This window comes from Chenopodium quinoa, unplaced genomic scaffold (genome assembly GCF_001683475.1).
Source record: "Chenopodium quinoa cultivar QQ74 unplaced genomic scaffold, ASM168347v1, whole genome shotgun sequence".
NCBI lineage: Eukaryota > Viridiplantae > Streptophyta > Magnoliopsida > Caryophyllales > Amaranthaceae > Chenopodium > Chenopodium quinoa.
This window is the reverse complement of record NW_018743574.1, coordinates 2,159,463-2,184,766: the sequence shown is the minus strand read 5'-3', so window position 1 is coordinate 2,184,766 and position 25,304 is coordinate 2,159,463. Positions and strand designations below refer to the sequence as shown.

Sequence of the window (25,304 nt, the reverse complement as noted above, 5' to 3'; positions counted from 1 at the left end):
GTAAAGCATCAAAACCTAAGGTCCTAAGGGGTACAAAGGCTAAACGTTTACTTGTATATCCTCTAACAAAAATTTGACTGTAACTTTCGACTTAAAGAAGTTCGAAATTGGATACACATATGAGACTAATATGTGATTTTCAAGTTTAAACATAGAGGATATGGGTTTGGTTAATTAATTATTATAATATGTTTTAAGAGTAAAATTATATGACATTTTCAATGATATTTGAAAAAATAATTTACTTTGTTATTCAAATGAGATGAAAAAAATAAATAAAATAAATCTTGATACTCATAAGGATTAATGTGTGTATCACGTGCTTGGTACGGGTACCATGACTAATTGAGTACTCATGCTTCCTAGCTTCTAACATAATTTTCACTTACATTTATATCCCGTGCATTAACACAGGTACATTTTAGTTTTCTCAAAGATAAATGTTTCACGAAACAATCACCAAGTTTCTCATTAAGAGTTGACTACACTAGCCAAATCAGTTCATAATCCCAAATCGCTTTATTAATTATAAATTACTCTCATTGACTTACTAATCAGTTGTACTAATTACATAGAAAACCTTAATTTACCCAAAAAAAAATCCTTATTTTGGCAATAATAATTCGTTTTAGTGAATTGTTAATCAAAAAAACTTTTTTTTAAATAATTGATCTAGAACTAATTTCGTTTTTTTTATTTTTTTTTTTTATAATTAGCAATTTTATTATCATCAGATCTAATTAAATACTGAAAGCAGAGGACCTCTTTGTTTTCTCTCTCTACAACAGCATGAGACTGCAACTTTCTCTCTCCACCATGAGAGCCACCATCTCCACCACCACTACCCAACTCACCCACCAAACCCTAGCCCATTTCAACCACCACCAACTCCGGCACTTCGCAAAGTGGGTCCCATACAAACCCCTCCCAAAACCCAAACTCCACCAAAAACTCCGAGCAATCAAAACCCTAAAAACCCACCTCCAAGATTCTTACTTTGTCTCCCCTTTCCCTTGCCATGGCTTCTCTGCCAACAAATTCAAACCCCTTAAAACCCCTCTTTCTTCTGACCCTTCTGCTGCTAAGCTTGTTTTTGTCAAGAATTCTCTTGTTTCCAAGGCTTTTTCTGGGACCCAATTTGAGGCTTTGGGGAGTTGTATGAAGGGGATGAATTCCCTGCTCTTTGTTAAGAAGGAAGATGCTGTGGGTCCCGTTTTAGGGGGTGTGAAATCTGCTGTTAAAGAAGGGAAAATGGAGTTCAATGATTTTCCTGGGGCTGTTGTTGGTGGTCAGCTTTATGGGCATTTGGATTTGGAGGTTTTTCAGAGTACCCCTTCTAAGATGGAGGCTAATGGGATGGTTCTCGGGTCGCTTTTCGGGCCGTCTTCGACTTTGATGGCGGTGTTGGAAGGGTTTTGTGCTGAGGATTCCGGTAATGTGGATGCGGCTGATGCTCCTGCTGATGCTAAGGATGTGAGTGAGAGCCCTGCTCAATGATGTAGAGCGTCAATTGAGGTATGATTTCTTGTTATAGTGATCTTTTTGTCATAATTTAGTGTATTTTGATGACATTTGAGATTAGTGATTAACATAGAGTTGATATTATGGCAATGTTGATGGGGATCAAGACAAAAGGGAAGTATTGATTAAGGAATGGTAATGTGATTTACTGAATATTGAACAATGTTGCTGGTTATATGGACAAATCACCATTTTTAGGGGTTTTGTTTTACTGTATATGCATGTAGAAAGGGTGCAAGTATTGTCAAATGAATGCAAAGTGCTAAGCTCTTGGCTTTAGTTGTTGTTACTAATCTTTGTATCTATGGGAATGTTTCTGCCAGAACCTATATCTTTGGTTATTTACCCCACTACTTTGGAGTTGATTGATGATCAAAGGATGAGATCAGCATGACCTTCAGCATGTAACCTGCAACTATGAGTAGCTAGTATTTGAGGATCGGAAATTGGTTTTGTATTGCCTGTAGGAGGATAAACTCTTGTTAATTTGTTAAAAAGTTGGATTAAACAATGAACATCATATAAAGCAGATTCCGTCCTGCATTGTGATGTTGACTCTCCATTGTGTAGCAATTTGAATTTAAAATTGCTCAACCTGAGTAATAGCTTTTGACTTTGAGTGCTGTCTAAACTTCTTCTAGTTTGTACCTATGTAAGATGCCTCACCTTATGGGTTGACAGGTAGTGTCATGTGTGCCACTATCTGTTGCCTGATTTTGGGATCAACTTTTGTAAATTTGGGTGTTTGCTCCATGTAGTCCTGTCCTAATGCCAATTATGTTTCTTAGTATTATGATTGGGTGATTTTTTCTACTTGTATAAGTTTATACCTCTTAGATATAATTACTAGTTGAAGTTGCAACTCTTGATTAATTTGTTGGAATGCCAAGAACTCGAAGTGCCTCATAGCTCAGTTATGTCTCCTTGAATTTTCTCTCTTTGACACTAGCACATCCTTTCAGTTGTGCACTGATGTAACCGAGAACTTCTATTTCAGCAATCAATTTCGGAGATCCTGAGTAATAGCTTTTGACTTTGAGTGCTGTCTAAACTTCTTCTAGTTTGTACCTATGTAAGATGCCTCACCTTATGGGTTGACAGGTAGTGTCATGTGTGCCACTATCTGTTGCCTGATTTTGGGATCAACTTTTGTAAATTTGGGTGTTTGCTCCATGTAGTCCTGTCCTAATGCCAATTATGTTTCTTAGTATTATGATTGGGTGATTTTTTCTACTTGTATAAGTTTATACCTCTTAGATATAATTACTAGTTGAAGTTGCAACTCTTGATTAATTTGTTGGAATGCCAAGAACTCGAAGTGCCTCATAGCTCAGTTATGTCTCCTTGAATTTTCTCTCTTTGACACTAGCACATCCTTTCAGTTGTGCACTGATGTAACCGAGAACTTCTATTTCAGCAATCAATTTCGGAGATCCTTTAGTAAACAGCTTTTATTTTATGGAATTTTATAGCTTGATCTTGATTATTCAATATGTTTGTAATCCCATCTGACAGCAATACATAGTTTGAGCAAAAACTGCCTTGTTTAGTATAGCCCAATCTGGTTGCATAGTGCATTAGGATATTTTTTTTGTGAAGTAAGACATAGAGAAGAGCTAGGAAGATGTCTAGTGGCCTAGTGCCTTGTTCAACACTGAGTAGCTGTAGGAGCAAACTACATTGCTTGAGCTAGACTTCACCGAATTGTGAATTTGTGAGCAAGCTCAATGTGACAATGACTCTTCTATTTGCTGCATAAGGTCTGGATTTGTTCTTAGATTGCTGGTGCACGTGCACCTAATTCTGTGAGAATTTTCTTCTTTGTATGATCTTATTGGTCAATTATGATGGCTGTTTGTTTGTTTGTTCCAACTTGTATAATTCAATTTAGTTAGCAATGCAACTAATCTGATGAATATCCAATTGTTTTGATTGGGAAGCTGCATTAGATAAAAGCTTAAAAGTTTGGGTTAGAATCAATCAATTAGTGATGCAATATCGTAACGTTTTCCTTTTTTGCTTCTCAGTTGATCTCAAGATCCATTGCCTTCAACAGAGATCCTTCAATTCAATTTGTGCCCCTTATGTTTTGTTTTGTTTTCTATGATTGTGCCAGACCATCTGAACTCACCAATAACAATAATATTCACATGCATGAGTTTAATCTTCATCAAAATTTCGTTCTCTGTGTGTGTGTGTTTTACATAGAGTTTAAACTGTTTTGTTAGGCTTCACCTTTTTCTTTTGTAATTCGCTTAGAATTTTAGATGCATATGATAACTTATTGTCAGCCATGTACTTGTGGGGTAATGTACATATATGTATAAATGTTTGCCTTCTTGCATATATGTGTATATATATGAGAAAGGTTTATGGCACCATATACTCTTGCATTATTTATGATTTTGGAGAATTCTGTGCATGATCAGGTGGTGAAGAAAAGCTTTGGTGAGGACCAAGGAGGGTCTATACTCAGCGCCTTAGCAGCATTGCAAATCAGTGATCCCAACTACTGGATAGACAGCCTGTCTGAGAAAAGCAACTGAAGTTTTGTACTGTATAATTTTAGGTTCTGATCATTCTTTTCCGATAAATGAGGGGTTGATATAAGATTAGTAGCCTCAACTATGGAGTTTTTCGCAACTTTTTTTCTCAAAATTATACCAGGTGATAAGATGGCAGCTCTGGCCTCTCTTACTTTGTATTGCAGTTAGCTTTCAGGGTTCACATTTTTTGGTTTCACCCTATCTTGTTGCTTGCTTAACTGATTTTTATCAAGAATGAAAGTTTTAATTTGGGACATTACTTGTTATTTGTTAATATGAAAAATCATCTTTTAGTTCTCAAAAGAATAGGTGCAATACATTTGTTAAAACCAGTAGCAAAACTTAATAGATATTAGACGGACAACACTACTGCAAGTCTACAACACAACCAATCTAACATGTACGGAGTGTCAATCAGGAATTTATTTGATTAATGTACAAGGCTTGCTGTCTATTAATAAAATCCAAGATTGAAGAAGGATCGCCATCCATCACCACTCTCCCATCTTCCATGTATACTGCACCATCTGCATATTCAAGTTCTTCCAAACGATGGGTTACCCACAATGCCGTTACTTCTCCAGAGCTTGTCAGGGAATTCTTCACTGCTTTTACAACTCCAATCTATCATTGAGAAAGCATCATTGTCAAGTACATGACCAAAATTTGTTTTCTTCAATGCAGAAAGAACAATCACTTGAAATATAATACCTGATCACTTTCATCCAGAAATGTTGTGAGCTCGTCCAACAACAGAACTTTGCATGCTTCAGCTAATGCTCCTGCAATTGCAACCCTCTGTTTCTGTCCACCACTAAGAGTTTGAACTGGCCTCTAGCAAAATCCAATAAAAAAAAATATACTTGTATTATGCATCAGCCATGAAGTCAAGGCATATGCTTTGACATTACGTTATGGTATAAGACCTACTTGTGAATATTCCGACATGCCCACAGCATCCAAAGCTTTCGCAACTCTTGATTTAACTTCTTCGTAGGTCAAATCAAATTTACCAAGACCAAATGCAACATCAGCTTCCACCGTAGGCATCACTACCTGTCAAAGATGACTTAACCTTTACAGAAGATAAACAAGTACATAGATTGCTCAAGCTGGCAAGAAAATTGATCTACTGGATTAACCTTTCATTTTCTGGTTTAATAATAACCCAAGCAGTTGGTTTACGTTTTTATATCATCAAATGCTCAAGATTCAGAAAAAAAAGTGCACATCACATTCCATATATTCTTGTGCGCCCACAACATATGAGAAGAATATCAATACATCAACTCCTTTCTCCCATGCATAACATTCTCCAAGACGCCATTTCATTTTCTTTACCACGTATAAAAGATCAGTGATCTGAGTTTTTTACCATCAAAATACAATCTGTCAAGTCACTTTTTGGTCCAAATTCTAGTACTGTATACCATATTCAGATGTCTAGAGACCAGACATTGGTACTTTCCTAGTAGCATGGCTAAGATTTTCACATTATTAAGAGTAGCAAACTGAAGCACACAACTTTATATGGTCACTTTGATACAAAGCAAACTTACAAAAAAACTAGATTATTGACAAATGCAGCAACAAAATCAAACCCGAATATGATTACATTTTTCAAATCAAAGAAGCTTGCTACAACTGACCTGATGATCTGGGTTCTGAAAGACAAAGCTTTTCGGCTTCTTAACATAAACACTCCCATCAGTTGTTTTCAAGAGGCCAGCCAATATCTGCACCAATATAACCAATCAAAACCACATATTCTTAGGCTTAATGGAATGTTCAACAGCAACATGAACTACACTACCCCATTGCCTACTATATCGCCTTTGACGGGCAACTCAGGTCATTTGTACACAACCTTACCTTGTCCCCTACAATAACACATAGGTCATAGCTAATTCCAATTAACTTGCTGAATCTCTTCTTTACAACAAAAATTATGAACCTATAATAACCTTAGAACAATAAGCTAGAAACCCCAACACACTAAAGAAGAGCTCCCTCCCTAAGCTCATAGGCTGGGACAGGGCAAGAAAGTTCAGATATACGCAACCTTATCCCTACTATAGTTCGATAAACTAGGCTACTTCCATCTGTCCTTAATCCAATAATTGCATACCATATACTTCATATATGAACCCAGTAAATCATAAACAACAAACCCAGAAAATCTGCTACATTTCAGATATTCCAAAGAAAAAACAAACAGCAATAAAGATTGATAATTCACCTTCAGAAGGGTAGATTTTCCACACCCATTAGGTCCAAGAAGCATCCATAATTGACCAGAAGGTATCTGAATTGAGCAATTCTTAAGGATTGGCAAGGTTCCACCTTGCTTGGTTTTGACGGAAAAATTCAAGTTTTGGCCCCATATAGCATATTGATCAGTACTTACGTTTCTGTAATAAAAAGAATGTAAATCAAACAACCCATCAAAAATCAGAAACAGTAGTATCAAACAGAAAACAAAGGGAACATTCTCTTAGTGAATGCACATAAAGTGTTCGATGAAATGCCTGACTGAGAGAGAAGATTATTAGGGAGAGAGATGAACCTAGAGATAGATGCTGTACACTTGAGAGGAGGAAGGGCAGGTGCTGGGGTGCGCAGGAGAATGGGCAAATTCATTTGAGGATGGCTGTTTTTACCAACCTCAGTTGAAGGAACTCTATTTTATATGAAATCTTGTTGAATAAATTTTGATTATATACTACTCCCTCCATTTTGAAATAATCGCAACAATTTGACTTTTACACGGTTTATATGATTACGTTAAATATTCTTTAACAATATATAAAAAAACATATTTTATATGTAAATTATAAGATTAGTATATATATTTATGGTCAAAGTGTGCATTGCATGTATATAAATCAAAGTGTTGCAATTATTATAAAACGGAATGAGTTTTTTTTTTTGGTAGTAATTGTTTAATTGTTAATACTAGCTAATACTAACCTTGGACTAAATGTCTAAATGCTAATACTAACCTTGGACTAAATGTCTAAATGCACTGCAAACAACTTGCCATCTAACAGAAAGTGCCAAATCAACTAGTTTTGTCTTTGAAATGTGGCCCTTAGGAGATTTAAGATAGAACTTAGAAGAAAGCCTCACATTATTTCATCAAAAATTTCACTATTATTTCCATTTCTTATCTGAAATGTACAAGAACAACCATAAAGAGTGGCCTTTTTAGCCTTCAAAACTCTGTTCCTCTTTCACTCATGGCTTTCTCAACAACTCTCTCAAACCCCCAAGCTTTCTCTTGCTTCTCTTCTTTCCCTAAGACCACAAGAAGTATCCCTTTTCGACGTCGGCTATGTGTTAGAGCTGAAGCTGATGGTGGACAGAAGCTCACTGAGACCAAAACTAAAGAAAGCTCTAATGATCAGCCTCCCCCTAAAAGGCCCCAAAAGCCTGTATATTCAAGTGAGTGTTTCTTATATTCTTCAATTTTATTGGCATGAAAATCACTTCTTTCTTTTCTTCAGTTAGCTATGTAAAGCTAGGGGTGCTACTCGAGCAAGCCTCTCATTATAGAGTTTGAAATAGTTTAGCTCGCGAGTTGGCTCATCTCATTAGATTATAGGTCATGAAGTTGTAAGATTAGTAAGGGAGCTTATTGAATAATATATTGCATATGTGTACAAGTTTATAAGTACATTTATATTATGTTTGATAATCATCAATGTAGTGATTAATTGGTATAGAATTTGGCTGATTGACTTGGTTTCGTATGATTGGTTTGGACAGTGAAGAAAGGTCAGATTGTAAGGGTGGACAAGGAGAAGTACCTTAATAGTATCAATGTGTGTATCTTTCTCTCCTAAGAAATTAGAGTTTCAACAAAAAATTGTGTGTGTCTCTGTGTGTGTGTATCTAACATGTTCGAGCTCTGAAAATGATCAGTATCTATCAGTTGGACATCCACCATACTATAAAGGGCTGGACTACATTTATGAAGACCGTGGAGAGGTAAAACACTAAAACCTTACCACAGGACTATAGCTTTATTCAAGGAAACTATGAAGTTTGTAATGCAGAAAGAAAAAAAAAAAGAAAGAAAGAAAGAAAAAAAAAAAACTCATGATTCTAAGCTTTGTAATGCAGGTCCTGGATATACGCATTTTTGAGACAGGAGAGTATGCACTTGTAAGTAACCCAATTCTGAAGCCTGTCAATACTGCATATTGCATAATGCATATACCTATTGGCCCGGTTCTTTCAATATTTTATACTAAAATGAATTGATGATATGGAAATGAACTGATTTTTGCATATAAGAACTGACTTCTGTTGATTACAAAACAGATCAAAGCTTCACTGAGAGTTTTTGTCAGAATTTTACAGATCATAAGTATTCAGATCAAAGCTTCATTGATGCATTGGAGATTTCGTCATGAATGACAATTTTTAAATGATCAAAAGTGTGTGTTTATTAAAAATGATGTTTACTGCTAACAACTGATCTTAGTAAGTTGAAGCGAGCTAGGCTTTTTCTTCGCATATAATAGCAAGATTACAATTCCAGCTATAAGAATAAGGATCATAAACTGATTTACTTTTGGTGCAATATTCATTCTCATTTCACCAGCTGATCCAATAGTAGATGGCTAAAAAGATCTTGAATTTTGCTGAATTTGCAGGTTTCCTGGGTTGGAGTTCCCACATCACCTGCTTGGCTTCCAACAGATATGCTTATTAAGGTAATACAAAGTATATGCACAAATTCTACATGTTTCAGTGTTTCAACTTCTGACAGTTTACATTTGTTTGCAGTCTGATAAACTCAACTATGAAAGGATGTGATTCAGATGCTCAAGAACTAGGCATACCAGTCACTTTTAAGGCATAATTTTCATTTATCAATCAATGTAGGTTACGGCTATAATATTCTGGTATGCAGACTGTAAGAGTGCATTCTATTAGTCTACCCCGCCTTGTGCTCATTCTCATGAAGCCGGTGCCTGAAGCAGTTGCAGAACAATGGAATCTTCAGATTTTACTCCCATCAACTTAAATTTGGAATGTAATTAATTTCATGATACAGAAAGAGACAACTCTCATTTGATCAATATATTAAAAAAATCTTATAACATCCCGTACATAATGTATTTCAGAAATAAGACAATCGCTCTCTGTAACTTTCTAGTCTCATAAAATTTTGAATTATTTTGTACAAAACCCCTATTTAGCAATGTATTTGAGATTACTTCCCCCCCCCCCCCCCCTTTTTTTTAAATATGGAACCTACTGGACAAGAACTCTCACAAATCAACTCACTCAGATTTGCATACGGAGCCCTCAAGAATGGGGAGGATGGATAAAGGAAATCCCCAGCCCATGAACCCGTCCTGGTGGTAGGGTCAAACTTAAGACTTCAAACTCCCAATGTAGGGATCCAATCACTAGACCAAGCAACCTTGGTGAGATGACACATTAATATGTAATCTGCACCTTTTCTGAATTGGTCATCCGGCTCATCCCTTTCTGTTCTTCGCAAATCCATCAAGTACTTGAAGTCTTGAACAGAAGCATAACAGTAATAATGTCATAATGAAGCAAAAATCCTCCACTGATGGAATATTAGCTAATCTCAACTTGTCTTTTGGGACGTTTGCAAGAGTTCATAAGCTCAACCAAAGAAGGAAGAGGTTGAGGCACTGGTACATTCATAGACCTATAAAGCTTCCGGAAATTGTCACTGAACCCTGTTGATGATCGAACATAAGAATAAGAAGCAGATTTACAAAGTTTTGCATCCCTTCTATTCATATCAGATTTAGTATCAGGATCTATTACTTCTCTGTTCTCATTAGGCTTCTCAACTGTATTTTCCTTGTCATCTGTATATAGTAAATTATGTTCCACCTCTTCGTATTTACTATTTTCTACACAGGCAGCATCTACCACCTCTACAGTGTTCTCATTAGGCTTCTCAACTATATTCTCCTTGTCGTCAGAATATAGTAGATTATGTTCCACTTGTTCATGTTTGCTAACATGTACTACACTAGTAATGCTACAAGCATCGCTGGGGAGCTTTTCATAGTCGAATAAGGGACAGTCAGGGATATTTTTGGCAAGAAGAGGGGATGAGAGTGAACCCTCACATTCACTATCTGATAAGGGGGTTTGCTTCCTCTCTTCTACAGACGTAGTTTTCATTTCTTCAGCCAAGATGCAAGAATGATAACCAAGTCTTGCTCGTCCAAATAAGGTTATTGGAGGCTTCTTGTTCAGAGGAGGCAAATTTAAGAGAGAGTCCTGGTTATTCAATGCCTTTGGCAATTGCAGCTCAAGTTCTTCAGAAGCTGCATAAGTTTTCACCACAGCAGAAGCGGATCCACTACTTTCTACCAACACATCTGACACCTTCAGCGAAGCTTCCATGTTCATGCCTAGAACCTTCCAAAAACGATCATCAGAAGCTCGAGAGCTAAAGCAGTGCTTTTTAACATAATCCAGCTCCAAAGCTCGGCACTCAGGAGTTGTCGAAACTACATTTTTAGGAGAAAGAAGTTCCAAAGCCCACTCCAATTCTTGTCTGGAGGAGTGCATAGAGTAGCAAATATGCCAGACACCAAACTGATCCTTCACTGGAAGGTTTGATCTTTCTACAATTTTCCTTTCTGTAACTGTAAGTTCAGTTTCTTCCATTGCATACCATTGTGCTGAAGGTCGTATTATGAGAGGCTCGGGCTGCATATTTTCACGAGCCTCCAATATTTTCTTCTTTGCCTTCTCGTACAGTTTTGGAAAACCTTCAAACAAAAGGAAACGGGAAGTAGGATCCACAGAAAGGATTTGCGGAGCTATAAGTTCCAAAGCTTGGTAAAAGTCTGGGTGCTTGGCTTTATTGACATATATCTTGGACCCAAACGTTTGAACAACTTGATCAAGTACCTCTTCTTGGCCAAGAACGTTACAGGTGAGGTATACTGTTGGGGCATCAGGATGTTTCCATATACAATTAATAACCTATTTCATAACATTAATGCAGACAGGTAAGAAATAAAACCTAAGTATATATCTACATCCAGGGCTAATATGCCAATGCACAAACAACTAAGGGGAAAGATGACATACGAGTATATGAGAATGGGCGTTTAATGCACACAGATTAAACGGGTAAAAAGGAAAATCACTCTGAGATGGACAGATAATCATTCTGATACAAACACTTCTTGGACCAGAGAAGTTCAGCTAATCAATGAAGATAGTAACCCAACAAGATCCTGTGGCAACTATATCCTCTACATGCATCACAACCTATGAATTTCGATTTAAGCTTACAAAATACAAACACTTAAACTTATACAGAACACTTGACAATTATAGGCTCAACAAAAAGAAAAAAGGAAAAAAAAAAAAAAAAGTCAGCCTGTAGATTTACCTGCTGAAGGGCAGATTGTCTGCTTGGGATGTACATAAGACTTTTGCCAAATGTACAGTCAAGGAAAACAAAATCAAGCTGACAACTGTGCTTCTTCCCTTTTCCGGCGATATACTTCTCTGGCAAGTTCTGCAGACAATCAGGAGTGAGTCTGCAGTCACCAGTATGAAGAATATTTCCAAAATTGCCTTCAAACAAAAACATCACAGCCCCTGAATTCCAAATGTTCACATCAGATATAATCTCTCAAATAAGCTTCCCCAGCTGTAACAGGATAGCGTAAACATATTAAACTATAGTGAGAAGATGAAATTCATCCATCTTTATAGCTCAAATCTGTTTTTGCTACCCTAATAGAAGATTGTTCCAACAAGTCAACAACTTCTCTTTTTAAGGGTGTTAAATTTTTAATCATGATCCACTAATCGGTTTACCCAATTTATAGACATATAAAGCAATAAAAATGTGTTCCTAATCAATCATTTGAATCAACAAAAACCTTATAAATTATTCAAAAACAAGCTCAAATTTTCGCCTTTCTACAACCAAAAAAGTGTACAGCACATTGAATACACAATATGAACTACCCAAATCAATTTGGAAGATCAACAAAACCCCAGCAAAATTCAATTAAAAAAAAAGGATAAAATCAAATACCAGGGCAGTGATTAGCATCAAAAGCAGTAACAGTGAAAGACCCATCAATGTCATCAACAATTAGGGATTGTCCCACTTCAATTTTCACAAACAACGATTCATCAACCTGCAAAAAGAAATCACAAAATAACAATCAATTAAACTATAACAAACAAATTAATAAATTACAACAAAAAAAATTGAAAAGGGGAGAAAAACCTGAGGATAGTAGCAAAGAATTAGAGATTTAGTGAGACGAGTAGAGTAAATTGGGGAAGAAGAATGAGAGGTAATCCCAGAACAATGATCTTTATGAGCATGAGTGAGAAAATGGTGGCGTTTAAATTTGGAAGAAGGGGTCCATGTATCTACAGAAAAAGGTAATCCTCTTGGCATTTCGATTGGCATCTTGTAATTTGATTAATTTACTTTCTGAGTATTTGATTTTGTGAAAAGGGGTTTGTAATTGAAGGTGAAAGAAACCCTAGAAATGGCGGAAATTGGGGGAAAGAGGAGAGAGAGAAAGAGGTTTGCTTTGGAAGGAACACGCATTACAGAGATGAATGGGAGGGAAATTTTCAAAGGTGGTGAAATTTGACAATTGTGGCGGTTAAATACTTGCTTCATTATGTATTCCAGAAATTTTCAGAAAATAGAAAATTGCCTCATTTTTACGGAGTTTTTTTATTTTTGTGATTTTTTTAAATTGGAGAGAAATCAACCATCCTCAGCAATATATAAATAACCAAATTGATTGTGAATTGAATGCCCGAGTAATAGATCCGGCTAGTCCAATTCAAGATTCTGTAGAGCAAACCTATAGAAACAAAACAGAGAGTTTCATCAATAATCAATCAGCCTGATTAAACTGTATATATCAAGTGACAATATTGTAATTGTTTGTATTGTCACACATTCTCGAGTACACATTGTAAAATTATGTTAAATCTGCACAGTGATATAAAATGGTCCCTAAAAAATAAAAGTAATCACTAAATATCTACTTTAGTGACATTCCTAGGAATTGAACCAAAAAATTTGGCAAATGTTTACATTATAAAAATATTTTGGGAACTAATAAATCACTTACCACGATAATATGGAATAGTATTTTAAACATGCTATAAAATCCAAAGTTTTGCTTGGTAAAGCCATTAAAACCATTTTATTTTGCCCAATCAAATTCAAATTAATCTTACAAACTAAGAGACGCACACAATGCGTGCGTGTGCAATATAAGTAATCTATCAAGCTCTACATTGAGCGATTTCCATAAATAATGCTAAAATAAAAAATAATTCCGTATATATGTCATTTTTAAAACTATTTCCCTTGATACCGTACACGTAGGATTAGTGTAGGGTTGTAAAATCCGAGGCTATAAACCGCTAATAACAATAGCGGATTTTAAAAAAGAACCACTAATGAATAAAAAAAAAACCGCTAATGTCATTATCGGTTCATTTATTAAAGCCGCTAATGACATTAGCGGTTTATACTTAAAATACTCAGTAACTTATTAGGCTTAATGTTTAGATTCTTCAAATAGAACCGCTAATACCATTAGAGGTTCCATTTAAAGATCCTCTAACCATTACAAGTTCTTCAAATAGAACCGCTAATGGTATTAGAGGTTCTTCAAATAGAATCGCTAATATCATTAGAGGTTCTATTTAAAGAGCCTCTAACCATTTCAGGTTATTCAAATAATAGAACCGCTAATGGTATTAGAGGTTCTATTTGAAGAACCTCTAATACCATTAGCGGTTCTAATTTGTGTAGAACTGCAATCTTTATTAGCGGTTTATTAATAGCCAAAAAACAAACCAAAAATTAGAGCCTACGTGGACAGTTTGGTGGGAAATATTTTTTAAATCAACGTATACACGGAATTATTTTTTATTTTAGCATTATTTACGGAAATCGCTCCTCTATATTGATGGTGTCATGTAGGCTAAATAACAAAATTAGATTTTCCTTGAAAAATATTTTTTTTTTAAAAAAAAGACAGAAGATTTTTTTTTTTTTTGAACTAAGATGGTAGTTTTTTAAGATGGTAGTTACATTTAAAAAAAATGGTAATTTTTTTAGATGAGAAGGGTATTTTGGAAAAGTAAAATTTATCACCCAAAACCCCCTTTTCACTTTATATATTACTATTGATTATACAAAAAGCATCATTGCAAAAAAAAAAAAAAAAAAAAAAAAAAAAAAAAAAAAAAGCATAAAGTAATGACATCAACTTTAGAATAGACAAGAAATATTCTATTATAATTTATAAAGTTGTCATGTAGGCAATGAAAAAGCATAACTTAATTTAGTAATAGAACTAATGGTTAATACATTATCTTTTAATGACCAAACTTCTGTCACTAAGCGTGTTTAGTAACGAAATTATTGTCAACGAGTCTAATTTTGCACACAAGAGATCATATTTGGTATAATTTTTTTTTTCTTTAAAAAAAACAGATTACATAGAATAAGATAACGAGAAATTATTAAATTTAATGACCTCTAAACATTCTATACTTGTCACAGCCATAAATCCCTCCCATCCATACTATCAGATGGTGATTCCTTACTTTAGCCGTTGTCCTAGTTTTTGGCTTTCTCAACTAGTAAAATAAAAACATCTTTTGCAGAGAGCACAATTTCTATATACAACACTGAAGAAATTTACAGCATGATGAAAATCCCGCCTGTTCGGGCTCAATTTAATGCATGGTCCAGCAGCTGTAGATTATGCCGCCATTTTCACTGCTTTAAGTCATCAAACAGGATCTCGTTGCCCAACTTTACAAGTTAATAACAAAATGTTTGTGATAGTCTTCAACTTTCAACGCTGACTCGGTGAGGTAATTTGGAGAAGAAAATGCAGCAAACTTCAGTGACTCTTTTGTGAGCAACTCCATCATATATGTACATACAACATGGGTGAATTTTTTGGAGGAAAATTATATACTCTTTGGCCTCGATATTCAAATAAGCCGCATATTAGGGGACCCACCAGGTGTTTGGGTCTTAAACAATGTACTCTCGATCCATGGATCAAGAGTATAGCCTGCACGTCTTCTTGTCGGAGATACTGAGTGGTCGTTTAAATTGTAGCTGCTTTGCCCAGGCCAAGCATAAGATGGGTGAGGCGGAGAAAGTAAACAACTCTTGGAGGCAGGCGCCAGTCTATGTAAAGGACTTGATGAGGGTGAAACAGGCAGCGATGTGATTGATCTTGGATTATCCCTAGAACCAAGATTGTCAAGGAATAAAAAAGGAACAATCAGGTTAAGAACTAAAATTTCTCCAAAAAGAAAAAGGTTAAAAATTAAAGAAACACTTTCCCATCCTCAAATCAGTTGCGAAGGCAAAGAGCTTTACCTGGCCTCCCAAATCGTCAGCCCTGGTTTCCTCATATTATCGGGGTCATAGGAACTAATACTCTTTCTGCGCGGGTGAATTTCCAAGGGTTGCTGCATATAAACATAGCCATAAGTCACGTCTCTTTTGTAGAACCTATGCAATGTTTCACAACTAAACCCAAAGGTAAAGCACTTTGAGTGAATCAAACATAAAAGGCAAATAAAATTACGTAGCCAGAGGGCTATTCCTTTACACGTAACCAATTTACATTTAGAAGAGATGCACAGAGATCTCAGCGTATTCCATTTAGACAAAATCAAATAATTTCCACCTGAAACCCTGAATGGAAGTTAACATTTTCAGAGGGTAATTCCAACTACATAAAAGCTCCAATATAGATTGTTTAACAAATCACCATAATATCACCAAATATTTAACTCCTATAATTGTAATCCCACTGCACTTCATGAACTCTTATGTATAAGATACCTCCAAAACTTTCGCAAGTATGATAAATAAAATAGTTAGTCAATGCTCAAGCAACTAATCCATAAATTGATAGAAATAGATTAGCTCCGACAAGAACCTTTCCACCAAGGTCAACAATTTTCTTTCCTGGTTGGCAATATAGTAAACAAACATCTCATAGATAACACAGTAAATCCTAAAGGCATCATTATAAAGAGAACAAACCATGTGAAATCATGCAATATTAAAATTAAGTTGTTTTTATCATAGATAAGTTGTTTTAATAAGTAGGTTCCATTTTAGTTTAAGAATATGTAGGCTAATAAAGAAGCTTTAATTAGAATTGAGCTAGGTCATAGACAGCCAACTTTGTCATTAATGTAATTTACGTTCATCCTGTGAGTAAAAAGGAAACAATCCCAGTTTTGACCAACCCATAAAGAAGGTGACGTTAACCCCGTATAAATGTATAATGACTTCTAAAAAAACACGTCATAATAAACAAGTTCCCAACTTACTCGAACAAACCTTAACTGCCACTAATGTTACTTCTTACTTCATATTATTTCATATTTTTACTCCATATATAAAGCAGGTAAGCAATATTTTCTATACGATACGGAGACCATCATTTATAAGTTAATTAGCTGCATGCCTGCATATAAAGCAAAAATAAAGGAGATATAGGAACTTCAGATTACTATGTAACTTTTCTATACTATCCCTTTCCCCAATCACTAAAAAGTTAAGCTTCCTGAGCTAGCCAAACAATATGCTGACTAAAAAGATTACTTCAATCTCATAGCAGCATTTTTGTTACTAAATGCTCTCGACACATAGGTGATTTATAAAGATAGTTAACAATGAAACAGAGATAAGGAATCTAGGATGTCTTACTGGCTTGCGCCTTCCATCAAATGAGAATGTTGTCGCTTCATTTGTTGCATTAAAATTGAGGTTCTTCCCAACAGATTGTTCTCTTACAAAAGGATGATCTAGCAAATCTGAAGCTAAGGGGCGATCAGCTGGATCACGCTTAAGGCAAAGATGCAAGAAATTCTTAGCTTCAATAGATAGGAAATCAGGAATCTCTGGTATATCTTTGCTGTTCCCAATCTTGAAAATTGCAGCTACCTGCAAAGCCAACATAATTAAAGATTTGGCTTCTGCATATCCCAACTTTGATTATGATTGGGAAGATTCTCAACAAATAGATTATCATCCATACCCCTTCATACTGGCTCCAAGGTGGCTTTGCCATTGCCATTTCAAGAATTGTACATCCCAAACTCCAAATATCAACTGCAAGGTTATACCCACTCTTATTCATCACTACCTGTGAGTACATAAAAAATAAGTAGTGATATATATATGTAAAATAAGGGGGAAATAAAAAAGACAGCCAAAAGGAATTTCCAAGCTGCCAGCTATCAAGAATATGGAGAGAGGGAGAGAGAGAGCGCACCTCAGGGGCCATCCAGTAAGGACTGCCTTTAAAAGAAAGCACCGAATTACAGGAAGTTATCTGCATTAGACAATTAAACAGATAATGAGAAGTAGATAAACCAAAACTTAATAGCATAAGGGAAAAATTCTAGATGTGATTAGGATATTTGAGAATCATAAGATTATCAGAATTGTTTTTTTTTTTTTTTTTTTTTTTGGGCAACGGTATTTACTTTGCTTGCCAGTAAGATTACGGAGCAGATTAGCAACTAATTTTGTAATTAGTACCCATCAAGTATAATGCCAGTGCTCACATTCTTAGCATTGAAGGATAGCACTTACATGTTTCGCCATGCCAAAATCTGCAAGTTTGATTTCGCCAGTAGGATCAACCAATATGTTTGCCCCTTTGATATCCCTATCAGTCATTTAATGTCACCAATGAATTTCACTATATTATATATAACATTTAAATTTCCAAAAAAAAAAAAAAAAAAAAAAAAAAAAGGGATTTCACATATATGAGTACCTATGCACTGTGGTTCTACTATGCAAGTAAGCAAGCCCAGAGAGAATTTGTCTGGTATAGTTCTGAATAACAGGTTCCTTGAAGGGGCCGTATTCTTGAAGTAATTTATGAATAGATCCACCAGAGACATATTCCAAATAAACTGATAGCGTATCTCCAGCCTGGAAAGACCACAAAAATTTAGATATGGCTACTGCTGACTACAAACTTAATACAAGTTACAATTCTGTAAAGATTAGGAAATTCTCAGAATCTCAGTTTCTCACTGCTGTACACTCCACCAAAACACAAGGAAGTAGCTCTCAGATATAAAGATGGGAAGACTATCAAAATAAATACTTCGTATACAAAATGAAAAAGAAAAAAGAAGAAAATAATGATACATTAACAACAATTAGAAGATGTTAAACATGTAAAGCAACATAAGTTGGGCCATACCAGATCACTTCCGTAGTATCTAACAATGTTTGGATGTGACAACTGACTGAGCAAATCAATTTCCTGTGTAAACAGAAGAAAAGATAAGCCAACACTTGCCTTGCTTCAGATTCTTAAGTTCATAAGCAAGGTAAACAAAAAATAGTAACAATAGAAGAATGAAGGCTATGAGTGTTAGCTGGGGGAGAGATTATCAAAGAAGACCTGCTTAAGCTGCTTCAGTGATTCTTTTGAATTCTGATCGTCTGAAACAATTCTCACTTCCTTTATCGCACACATGTGTCCACCCTCACTGTCAAGTTTGGGCGAGATTTGTAATCAGAGGATAAAAAATGATAAGAGGCCAAAACATACTAGTCAACTCATACGCAATCTATAAAGATTCAAAAGGCCAGCACTATGGCATCAATGATTTACCAATAAATATATCAAATTAGAAACAAGAACACAATTATCTTAACTAAGAGCAAAAACAAGAAAAAATTGGTACACAGGTGATTGTGTGACTATAACAATCAAGCCACTACTCACTACTCACAAAAGGCTGTGAGTGTGGAGAAAATTTCCAAACATACTCTTGGCACTTAAACCGCCTCTACGTCCCAAAGTAAATCACATAATTATGAATTTTGACAATATTCACCATAGGGAAGAGAGCTTGGTGCACTGGTCCAAGAAGGTATGTTCTAATACAAACCTCTTCGCATGGTAAAACTTTCAAAAGAGCACTTTGTGTAGAAGAGAGGAAGTTCCACAAGGGAAGTCGGAAGCATAACAACCACTCTTATAGAAAACGGATATTGCCTTTGAGACGGCGCATAAGGAAGCTTCAGAGATATCTAAAATCTGGGACACAATCATGGCCTAATAGCAAAATGTCAATTAAATTAACCTTGAAGATCCAAATTTTGTTTCTAAGATAAGAGCCAATGAAAGCAAACGCAACAAACCACTCCAAAAGATTCATCATATCTCACAGCAGCCCTATAGAGTTAGGTTACACCAAACGAGACTGTGATAGGAAGATATCAAGATATAAGATAACGTAACAATGAAAACAGCAGCTAAAACCATTTGAACTTCAAATATCAGAAAGCAGCAACTACTAGTTTATATCATTGTTGTATCCTTATCAGTAAATAAATCAAGTACATTATGACTAGGTCATTTTTTGAATAATCAAATTTTTGCTGCATAGAGCAAATGAAAGAGGATATGACAAAATCCCAGAGAAATTACCATAGCTCACTAGTGCAGTCCTGTAGAGTGAGGTTACACCAATTGGGAAAATGACAGGAAGACATAAGATTACAGAGGCAAACTGGCAATGGAAAATAACGGCAGTAACCATTTGGATTTCAGATATTAGAAAGCAACAACTAGTACTCCGTATCAGGAAATAGATCAAGAACAGTAATAATTCAAAAAAAAATTAAAATCCAATCATTAATTTAGTACATGCAACAATATACGGGTACAAAGAATAAGTGCAAACAAGCTTCAACTAGAATTAGAAACAGCATGTGATTCAACATTGGTTAACCAAACTTAAGTTGTCGACCTTGTCGTGAAAAAATACCTTATCGAGAGAATTTAATTTAGCATCTTATAAATAGGAAAATGTGTGATTACATAAATAACAAGAATTCAAGAAAACCACAGAATCTTTGACAGCATGGTGGAGTGATACAAGATGGTACAAAGGCCTTGTCAAGCTTTATTTCCAACAATTTTTCACAGTTTCCAGCTGATGAGTTTGTCAACATCACAGTACAATTGGATCAACTCCCATCTTCCCAATATCCTTGAGGCTACAAAATAGCACAACAGCTATACTTTCTCTTGTCTACCTGACTATTTCATCTGGAAGCTTCTCACTACAATAGACTATTGTTACCAAAGTCCTTCAAAATGACCAGGGGTCTTCTGTAATAAATCCTTTACCAGAACTAATCAACCACTTTTTTGTAGTTCAACTGTTACACTTAAAGAGACTTAACATTGCAGGATGAGGAAAAGGGTAGTAATTGCACATTTGCACCCCACCCCACCCCCCTAATAGGAAACAACTTTCTGACAGAAAAGGAAAGAGATTTCCAGACATAAGCAGAAATAGCAGGTGGGGAAATAAACCACACAGCAGTGAGCCACTTCAAACAAAAGTAACCTAGGAAGGTGATGAACTGCTGAGTCGTCATCCCTGGTTAAACAGTTACACTGAGTCCATTTAAATTACATAGAAGAGCTACTAATATAGGCTAGGTCCTTTGCTACTCAGAACAAACAACCTGATCGAAGAATGACATGCATCAGAGCTTACATAAAAAAGTTGGAAAAAAGAAAACATAAAGTTCCAATCATCTAATCAGTAATCTATAGCATAACTCCAAGCAAAACCTACCAAAACCTCATTAGACTGGCTATGCAAAGAAAAACTTTGCCAAAAATCAAATAAAGATATATATAAAAAAAATAATAATAATAATACTTTCTCCGTTTCTATTTAGTTGACACGTTTGATTTAGGCACTACATTAAGGAGAGGAGAGAGAGTGAGAGAGAATGAAAAAGCAAGTGGGGTAACTTGTAATGCAAGGTAAAAAATTTACCCCAAAAGGAAAAGTGTCAACTAAAAAAAAAACTTCCTAAAAAGGAATACGTGTCAACTAAAAAGAAACGGAGGTAGTAATAAAAATAAAAATAAAAATAAAAAAGAAAATTGCTTGTTCTAGTTTATATAGTGCAATCCTCCTACCATGTCCTCCAATAAAATTAATTCAAATTGATGTATAGGAAATCCAGTCCAAAATAGTATTTGAATATGAATGATTTGTATTTACCTGTTAAATCCAAGGTAAACATGCCCGAAGGTTCCCCTCCCAAGAAGCTTTCCTTTCTTCCACTTTGATAGAGAATTATATGTGCCTTGACTGCTTTCTGTAAATAAACCAGCTCTTCCATTGGGCAAGGAAGATGGACTAGTAGGAGAGCTAGGTGGCAAGGGCAAGGGATGGCCTCGACTCCCTTCTTCTTGTCTTCCTGTAGGAGAATCTGATTTCACACTGGCCAACCGTGGATGAATAGGTGATGTCGCAGCAGTAGCTCCTCTTGAAGCAGTACCGGGACTCTTTGCCCTTCCACTGGTTTATACAACATTGTATTACATTGTCAAAAGCCGAAATGCATTCTAGCATTGTGATCCAATAAACAATTACAAACGGCTCATTTGGCAGGTTGTAATAAATGTGTAATTCGGAGTGAATTTGCAAGAAAAATCCTATGCAACAGCCTAATGCTAGTTCAAAGTATCTCTTCGTGTATCTTCATTACCATCCATTACAACCACAGGGGTTGTATCGGATGGTAATGGAAATAAATGAATAAATACACAAGTTTAAGGATGAATGTAATGCTATCAACGATAGGATTACCTTTCCTTGCAAAATTACACTTAGATTCACTAATAATACCACCATTTATTATCACCTGTCAAGCCGGCCATTAAGGCACGAAATTATAAAACCTATGAAACATAATTAAACCATCTCAAATATGGAATAATATCCAACTGTGCAAGGAATTTCAGAAGAAAGTAGCTAAAACAATAAAACAGACAAAAATTTGCCAGCAACAATTTTAAATATAGGAACAGTTGGTGTTTTGGTGGGGAGACAAGGTGAAAGGGGCATATTTCATTTCAGCCCATCGGATGGATTGTTGCCTCAAATACATTCTTGCGATCATCGTTAACGGAGTAAACCACTAACAGGAACCATATTGGCTTCGGATTAGCACCTAAAATAAAAATTCTGCCTACAACAAGTGCAAAATTGCCTCAATCTAACACTCCAGACCTTGCCACATGTAAGAAATTATATTAGACACAAAAAACTAATAAAGTCATTGTTCTTTTAACTGAATTATAATAAAATTTCTATAAAAATGAAAAAAACAATTTCCTTTCTTTCATATCTCAACCAATTAGAGCAAACCTAATTAAGTAATTAAGTCTCTCACTCCTCTTAAAGCATGACCTAAAAAGTGAGAAAGGTTACAAAAAAAAGACAGCTCACACACCTCAAGGATCACACTCACAAATTAATAAACCACACATAAACAAATAAAAGCACAAACTTTACCCCTAAATCTCGATCAAATTACCAATTCTAACATTCTCACAGATCAACAACCACAACAAACAACAGCAAAGCCTTAACCCCATAACAATTCGGCATCGGCTAACATGAATCGTCATACATTCAAAACCATCCCCAAAAAGTGGAGCAGCAGGAAAAATCAGTAAACAAAGTAGAGTGCAAAATTCACACAGATCAAACAAAAACAAAATTTAAGAACCCTAAAAAAAATTACACAAAATTAAGGGGTTTTTTTTACAGACCTGAAACCATCAAGAACAATGGGATGATCATCAGAATTAGACTCAGAAGAACTAACACTGGAAACCGAGGCGGAACCCGAAGCTAATAACCCAACACCACCATGACTACCATGATCAACAGCAACAACCCCAGAATTCGTAGGCCTAGGAAGAGGATGACCCACAACTTTTCTCTCACAATCTGAATCAAACCCAGAAATCCCAGATGAAGCAGCACCATTTCCAGAACTTCCAAACTCTCTGGAATTATTTCCCCTTAATTTAGGGGACAAAATCCCTCTACCAAACTCTTCAATACTTCTGGGTGACCTCTTATTCTTGCTATTACCATTAGAATTGGAATTTGAATTAGAATTATCAGAATTATTTGGGGATTTTTTGGAATTAAGCTCAAAAAACAAGGTGTTGCTGTTGCTGTTGCTGTTGCTATTGTTTTGATGAGTTTCTTCTTTGCTCTTGTTAGACTTTCTACCCCACCAAGCAGGCATCTTAATACCCAGAAAATAGAGAAAGAGGAGAGAGAAAAGGGAGTGTTTGTTTGTAAAAATTAAGACCAACAAAAAAAAGGGGGGGGGATTTATGAATTATGAGAGTTTAGAGTGGATATTATGGAAGATAGAAAAAGGGGAAAAACTGGGGATTGGGGGAAAGTTGGGAGGTGGGTGATAGGCGTGGATTATATGTGTGAAGAGAAGAGAAGAGAAGGGAGAAGGAAAGAGAGGAAAGGAGACAAAGAAAGAGAGAGGAGAAAAACAAGAGAAAAAGGAAGGAAATGAGGAGAGAGAAATGGGTGAGAGAGAGTGGGGTGGTTGTATGATCTTTGTATTTTATGTATTGTAAACTCATCATCGTCCTCGTCAATCATCATCCATCATGCAATTTGTAACATTTTTTTTAGGTTAGCAGCCTCTTTTAACCCTGGTTAGGCATCGTCATTGTCGATTTCGGTTTGGTTTTGAGGTTATTCTCGGATGCAAGTGGTAATTGAGGTAATTCCTCGTGAGTTTTGAATGTGGGTTGTGTCTTGCTAATGAGTCACTCACTTTGATTTTGAGATGGGTCTAGGAAGTGGGTTGTGTCTAAATTTATCGTAAATAACCTACTATTCTAAAATAATGAGATAATAGTATCTTTTATGTATCGTTGTTGTTGTCTGTCATCATCCAACACGCAATTGAAATTGTAAAATTATTTTTAGTTTTGTTTAATATAGTAGTATAGCAGTCTTTGCCTTTTAGTAGATAAACAATTAATTTATTTTTCTTTTAAGCTAAGGGTTTTACTTCTTGAAAGTATTTGAAGTGTTCATTGTTGCAATATACATGTAGCTTATTGTGCTTTTGATCGAGAGAAAAGTTATATCAGTTGCTTTCATATACATCCAAAGTTGGTTAAAATCAGTTAAAGTTGTGGTAGCCTTTTACGTGACACGTTGCTAATTGTTTTTTAAATTAACGACAATTGCAATTTTGGAACTATACTGGCTTATCTAGTTGATTATATATATGAGAAATTGTACTTGTAGCCATTTATTGAGTAAGATTTCATGAAATCTTATCTGTATTCTTTTATATTACAAGTACGTTATTAATTTGTTTCATGGTATCTAATTCATGTTGTAAATGCAAGTTATCATAATTAGTGTAGCACGTGCACTCAACTCGATAATAAAATGTTAGGATAATTAAAAAAAAAAAATATTGTGTTTAGGTTTTTGCATTTTCTTGAATCATGTGCCAATTTTATAAGTTTAAAGTGAAAAACAAATTTACTATTTTTGAATGTTTCATTGAAAACTAAAGCTTATACATTTCCTACATACAAAAATAGATTATGGTTGATTTTCCAAACATGTTTCCAACCACTAAAACGAAGAGAAGGTGAATTGAAGAGGGAAAATAGTCTTTAGCCTAACTACAACCATATGACAATGCAAAGAGAGACCACTCACAAGATGGTTAGTTAAGGAAGGACAAATTGTGGTATGATAGGCACCAAATCTTTTAACACAATACAATTATACAAACATATAAACGTGTATAAGTTACAACCTACTAGGAGTAATGAAATTTGTTTTTTAAAAAAAGGAGTAATGAAATTTGAGCCCAAGTCGATACTCTATGATTTGAGGTAAGAAGACTAAGAACATTGCCAAGTGAGTCAATACTTTAGTCAAATTTAATTATATTTTTTAAAGCTACGATATTACATACATTAATTAGCATATATATTGAATCTTATTTACCGTTAATACACAATATTTATTATTTGGGAAAGAAAAAAAAAACAGATAACGAAGTTCCTTAAAAATATAAAAATTGCACGATAGGTAGTTATCTATCGATTTTTATTATTAACAAAAATGAAATGCATAAAATTCAATTATTAAGACTTCGGAGGGGATGTGACGAAAATTAAAGTTGCAAAAATATACTAAAATAAAAAAACATACAATTATCATTAGAAAAATCTTTATTGATACCGTTTCCATTTCTCATTAATTATGTTTATGAATAATAATTGTAAATAAATTTCTTATTTTAGAGTGGATTTA

General features: G+C 35.1%; 5 protein-coding genes across 6 annotated transcripts; 2 read left to right on the top strand and 3 right to left on the bottom strand.

Annotated features, from left to right (window-relative positions):
• The first annotated feature begins 739 nt into the window (after positions 1–739).
• On the top strand, positions 740–4,323 carry LOC110681976 (50S ribosomal protein L10, chloroplastic-like). Its single transcript, XM_021858170.1, has 2 exons — positions 740–1,515; positions 3,951–4,323. The coding sequence occupies exon 1, from the start codon at positions 790–792 to the stop codon at positions 1,495–1,497; it is 708 nt and encodes a 235-aa protein (XP_021713862.1). The 5' UTR covers positions 740–789; the 3' UTR covers positions 1,498–1,515; positions 3,951–4,323.
• A 43-nt stretch (positions 4,324–4,366) lies between these two features.
• LOC110681975 (ABC transporter I family member 10, chloroplastic-like) lies at positions 4,367–6,788 on the bottom strand. The gene is made up of 6 exons (XM_021858169.1): positions 6,634–6,788; positions 6,307–6,478; positions 5,717–5,803; positions 4,998–5,123; positions 4,779–4,901; positions 4,367–4,691 (listed from the first exon to the last, which is right to left on the bottom strand). Exons 1-6 carry the CDS (start codon positions 6,705–6,707, stop codon positions 4,482–4,484), a joined length of 792 nt encoding a protein of 263 aa, XP_021713861.1. The 5' UTR covers positions 6,708–6,788; the 3' UTR covers positions 4,367–4,481.
• A 399-nt stretch (positions 6,789–7,187) lies between these two features.
• LOC110681974 (NAD(P)H-quinone oxidoreductase subunit O, chloroplastic-like) lies at positions 7,188–9,302 on the top strand. The gene is made up of 6 exons (XM_021858168.1): positions 7,188–7,511; positions 7,836–7,891; positions 7,992–8,057; positions 8,193–8,234; positions 8,729–8,788; positions 8,862–9,302. The coding sequence occupies exons 1-6, from the start codon at positions 7,307–7,309 to the stop codon at positions 8,889–8,891; spliced, it is 459 nt and encodes a 152-aa protein (XP_021713860.1). The 5' UTR covers positions 7,188–7,306; the 3' UTR covers positions 8,892–9,302.
• A 1-nt stretch (position 9,303) lies between these two features.
• Positions 9,304–13,220, bottom strand: LOC110681972 (protein artemis-like). 2 transcript variants are annotated; one of them, XM_021858166.1, is made up of 4 exons: positions 12,334–13,220; positions 12,136–12,241; positions 11,479–11,690; positions 9,304–11,063 (listed from the first exon to the last, which is right to left on the bottom strand). In XM_021858166.1, exons 1-4 carry the CDS (start codon positions 12,520–12,522, stop codon positions 9,669–9,671), a joined length of 1,902 nt encoding a protein of 633 aa, XP_021713858.1. In that variant the 5' UTR covers positions 12,523–13,220; the 3' UTR covers positions 9,304–9,668. The 2 variants fall into 2 exon arrangements, with proteins under 2 accessions (XP_021713858.1, XP_021713859.1); XM_021858167.1 differs by lacking the exon at positions 12,334–13,220 and having other exon boundaries at positions 11,479–11,607; positions 12,136–12,297.
• A 1,323-nt stretch (positions 13,221–14,543) lies between these two features.
• LOC110681971 (mitogen-activated protein kinase kinase kinase 3-like) lies at positions 14,544–23,649 on the bottom strand. Its single transcript, XM_021858165.1, has 11 exons — positions 22,751–23,649; positions 21,192–21,491; positions 18,557–18,644; positions 18,353–18,415; positions 17,915–18,075; positions 17,728–17,803; positions 17,405–17,464; positions 17,168–17,275; positions 16,837–17,073; positions 15,490–15,581; positions 14,544–15,354 (listed from the first exon to the last, which is right to left on the bottom strand). Exons 1-11 carry the CDS (start codon positions 23,236–23,238, stop codon positions 15,093–15,095), a joined length of 1,935 nt encoding a protein of 644 aa, XP_021713857.1. The 5' UTR covers positions 23,239–23,649; the 3' UTR covers positions 14,544–15,092.
• Between the last annotated feature and the right edge of the window lie 1,655 nt (positions 23,650–25,304).

Excerpts from the sequence above, each read along its gene's own strand:
- LOC110681972 (XM_021858166.1), bottom strand. The coding sequence starts at position 12,522 with ATGCCAATCGAAATGCCAAGAGGATTACCTTTTTCTGTAGATACATGG. Across the intron at positions 12,242-12,333 it reads TTCTTTGCTACTATCCTCAG|GTTGATGAATCGTTGTTTGT; the intron begins GTTTTTCTCCCC and ends TTCTTTTTGCAG. Across the intron at positions 11,691-12,135 it reads TGATGCTAATCACTGCCCTG|GGGCTGTGATGTTTTTGTTT; the intron begins GTATTTGATTTT and ends TTTGGAATTCAG.
- LOC110681976 (XM_021858170.1), top strand. The coding sequence starts at position 790 with ATGAGACTGCAACTTTCTCTCTCCACCATGAGAGCCACCATCTCCACC.
- LOC110681971 (XM_021858165.1), bottom strand. The coding sequence starts at position 23,238 with ATGCCTGCTTGGTGGGGTAGAAAGTCTAACAAGAGCAAAGAAGAAACT. Across the intron at positions 17,804-17,914 it reads AGTAGAACCACAGTGCATAG|GGATATCAAAGGGGCAAACA; the intron begins GTACTCATATAT and ends AATGACTGATAG. Across the intron at positions 15,355-15,489 it reads CTGACGATTTGGGAGGCCAG|GGATAATCCAAGATCAATCA; the intron begins GTAAAGCTCTTT and ends TCTTGGTTCTAG.
- LOC110681975 (XM_021858169.1), bottom strand. The coding sequence starts at position 6,707 with ATGAATTTGCCCATTCTCCTGCGCACCCCAGCACCTGCCCTTCCTCCT. Across the intron at positions 4,902-4,997 it reads GCATGTCGGAATATTCACAA|AGGCCAGTTCAAACTCTTAG; the intron begins GTAGGTCTTATA and ends GGATTTTGCTAG. Across the intron at positions 4,692-4,778 it reads TTCTGGATGAAAGTGATCAG|ATTGGAGTTGTAAAAGCAGT; the intron begins GTATTATATTTC and ends TCTCAATGATAG.
- LOC110681974 (XM_021858168.1), top strand. The coding sequence starts at position 7,307 with ATGGCTTTCTCAACAACTCTCTCAAACCCCCAAGCTTTCTCTTGCTTC. Across the intron at positions 7,512-7,835 it reads CCAAAAGCCTGTATATTCAA|TGAAGAAAGGTCAGATTGTA; the intron begins GTGAGTGTTTCT and ends TGGTTTGGACAG. Across the intron at positions 8,789-8,861 it reads CAACAGATATGCTTATTAAG|TCTGATAAACTCAACTATGA; the intron begins GTAATACAAAGT and ends ATTTGTTTGCAG.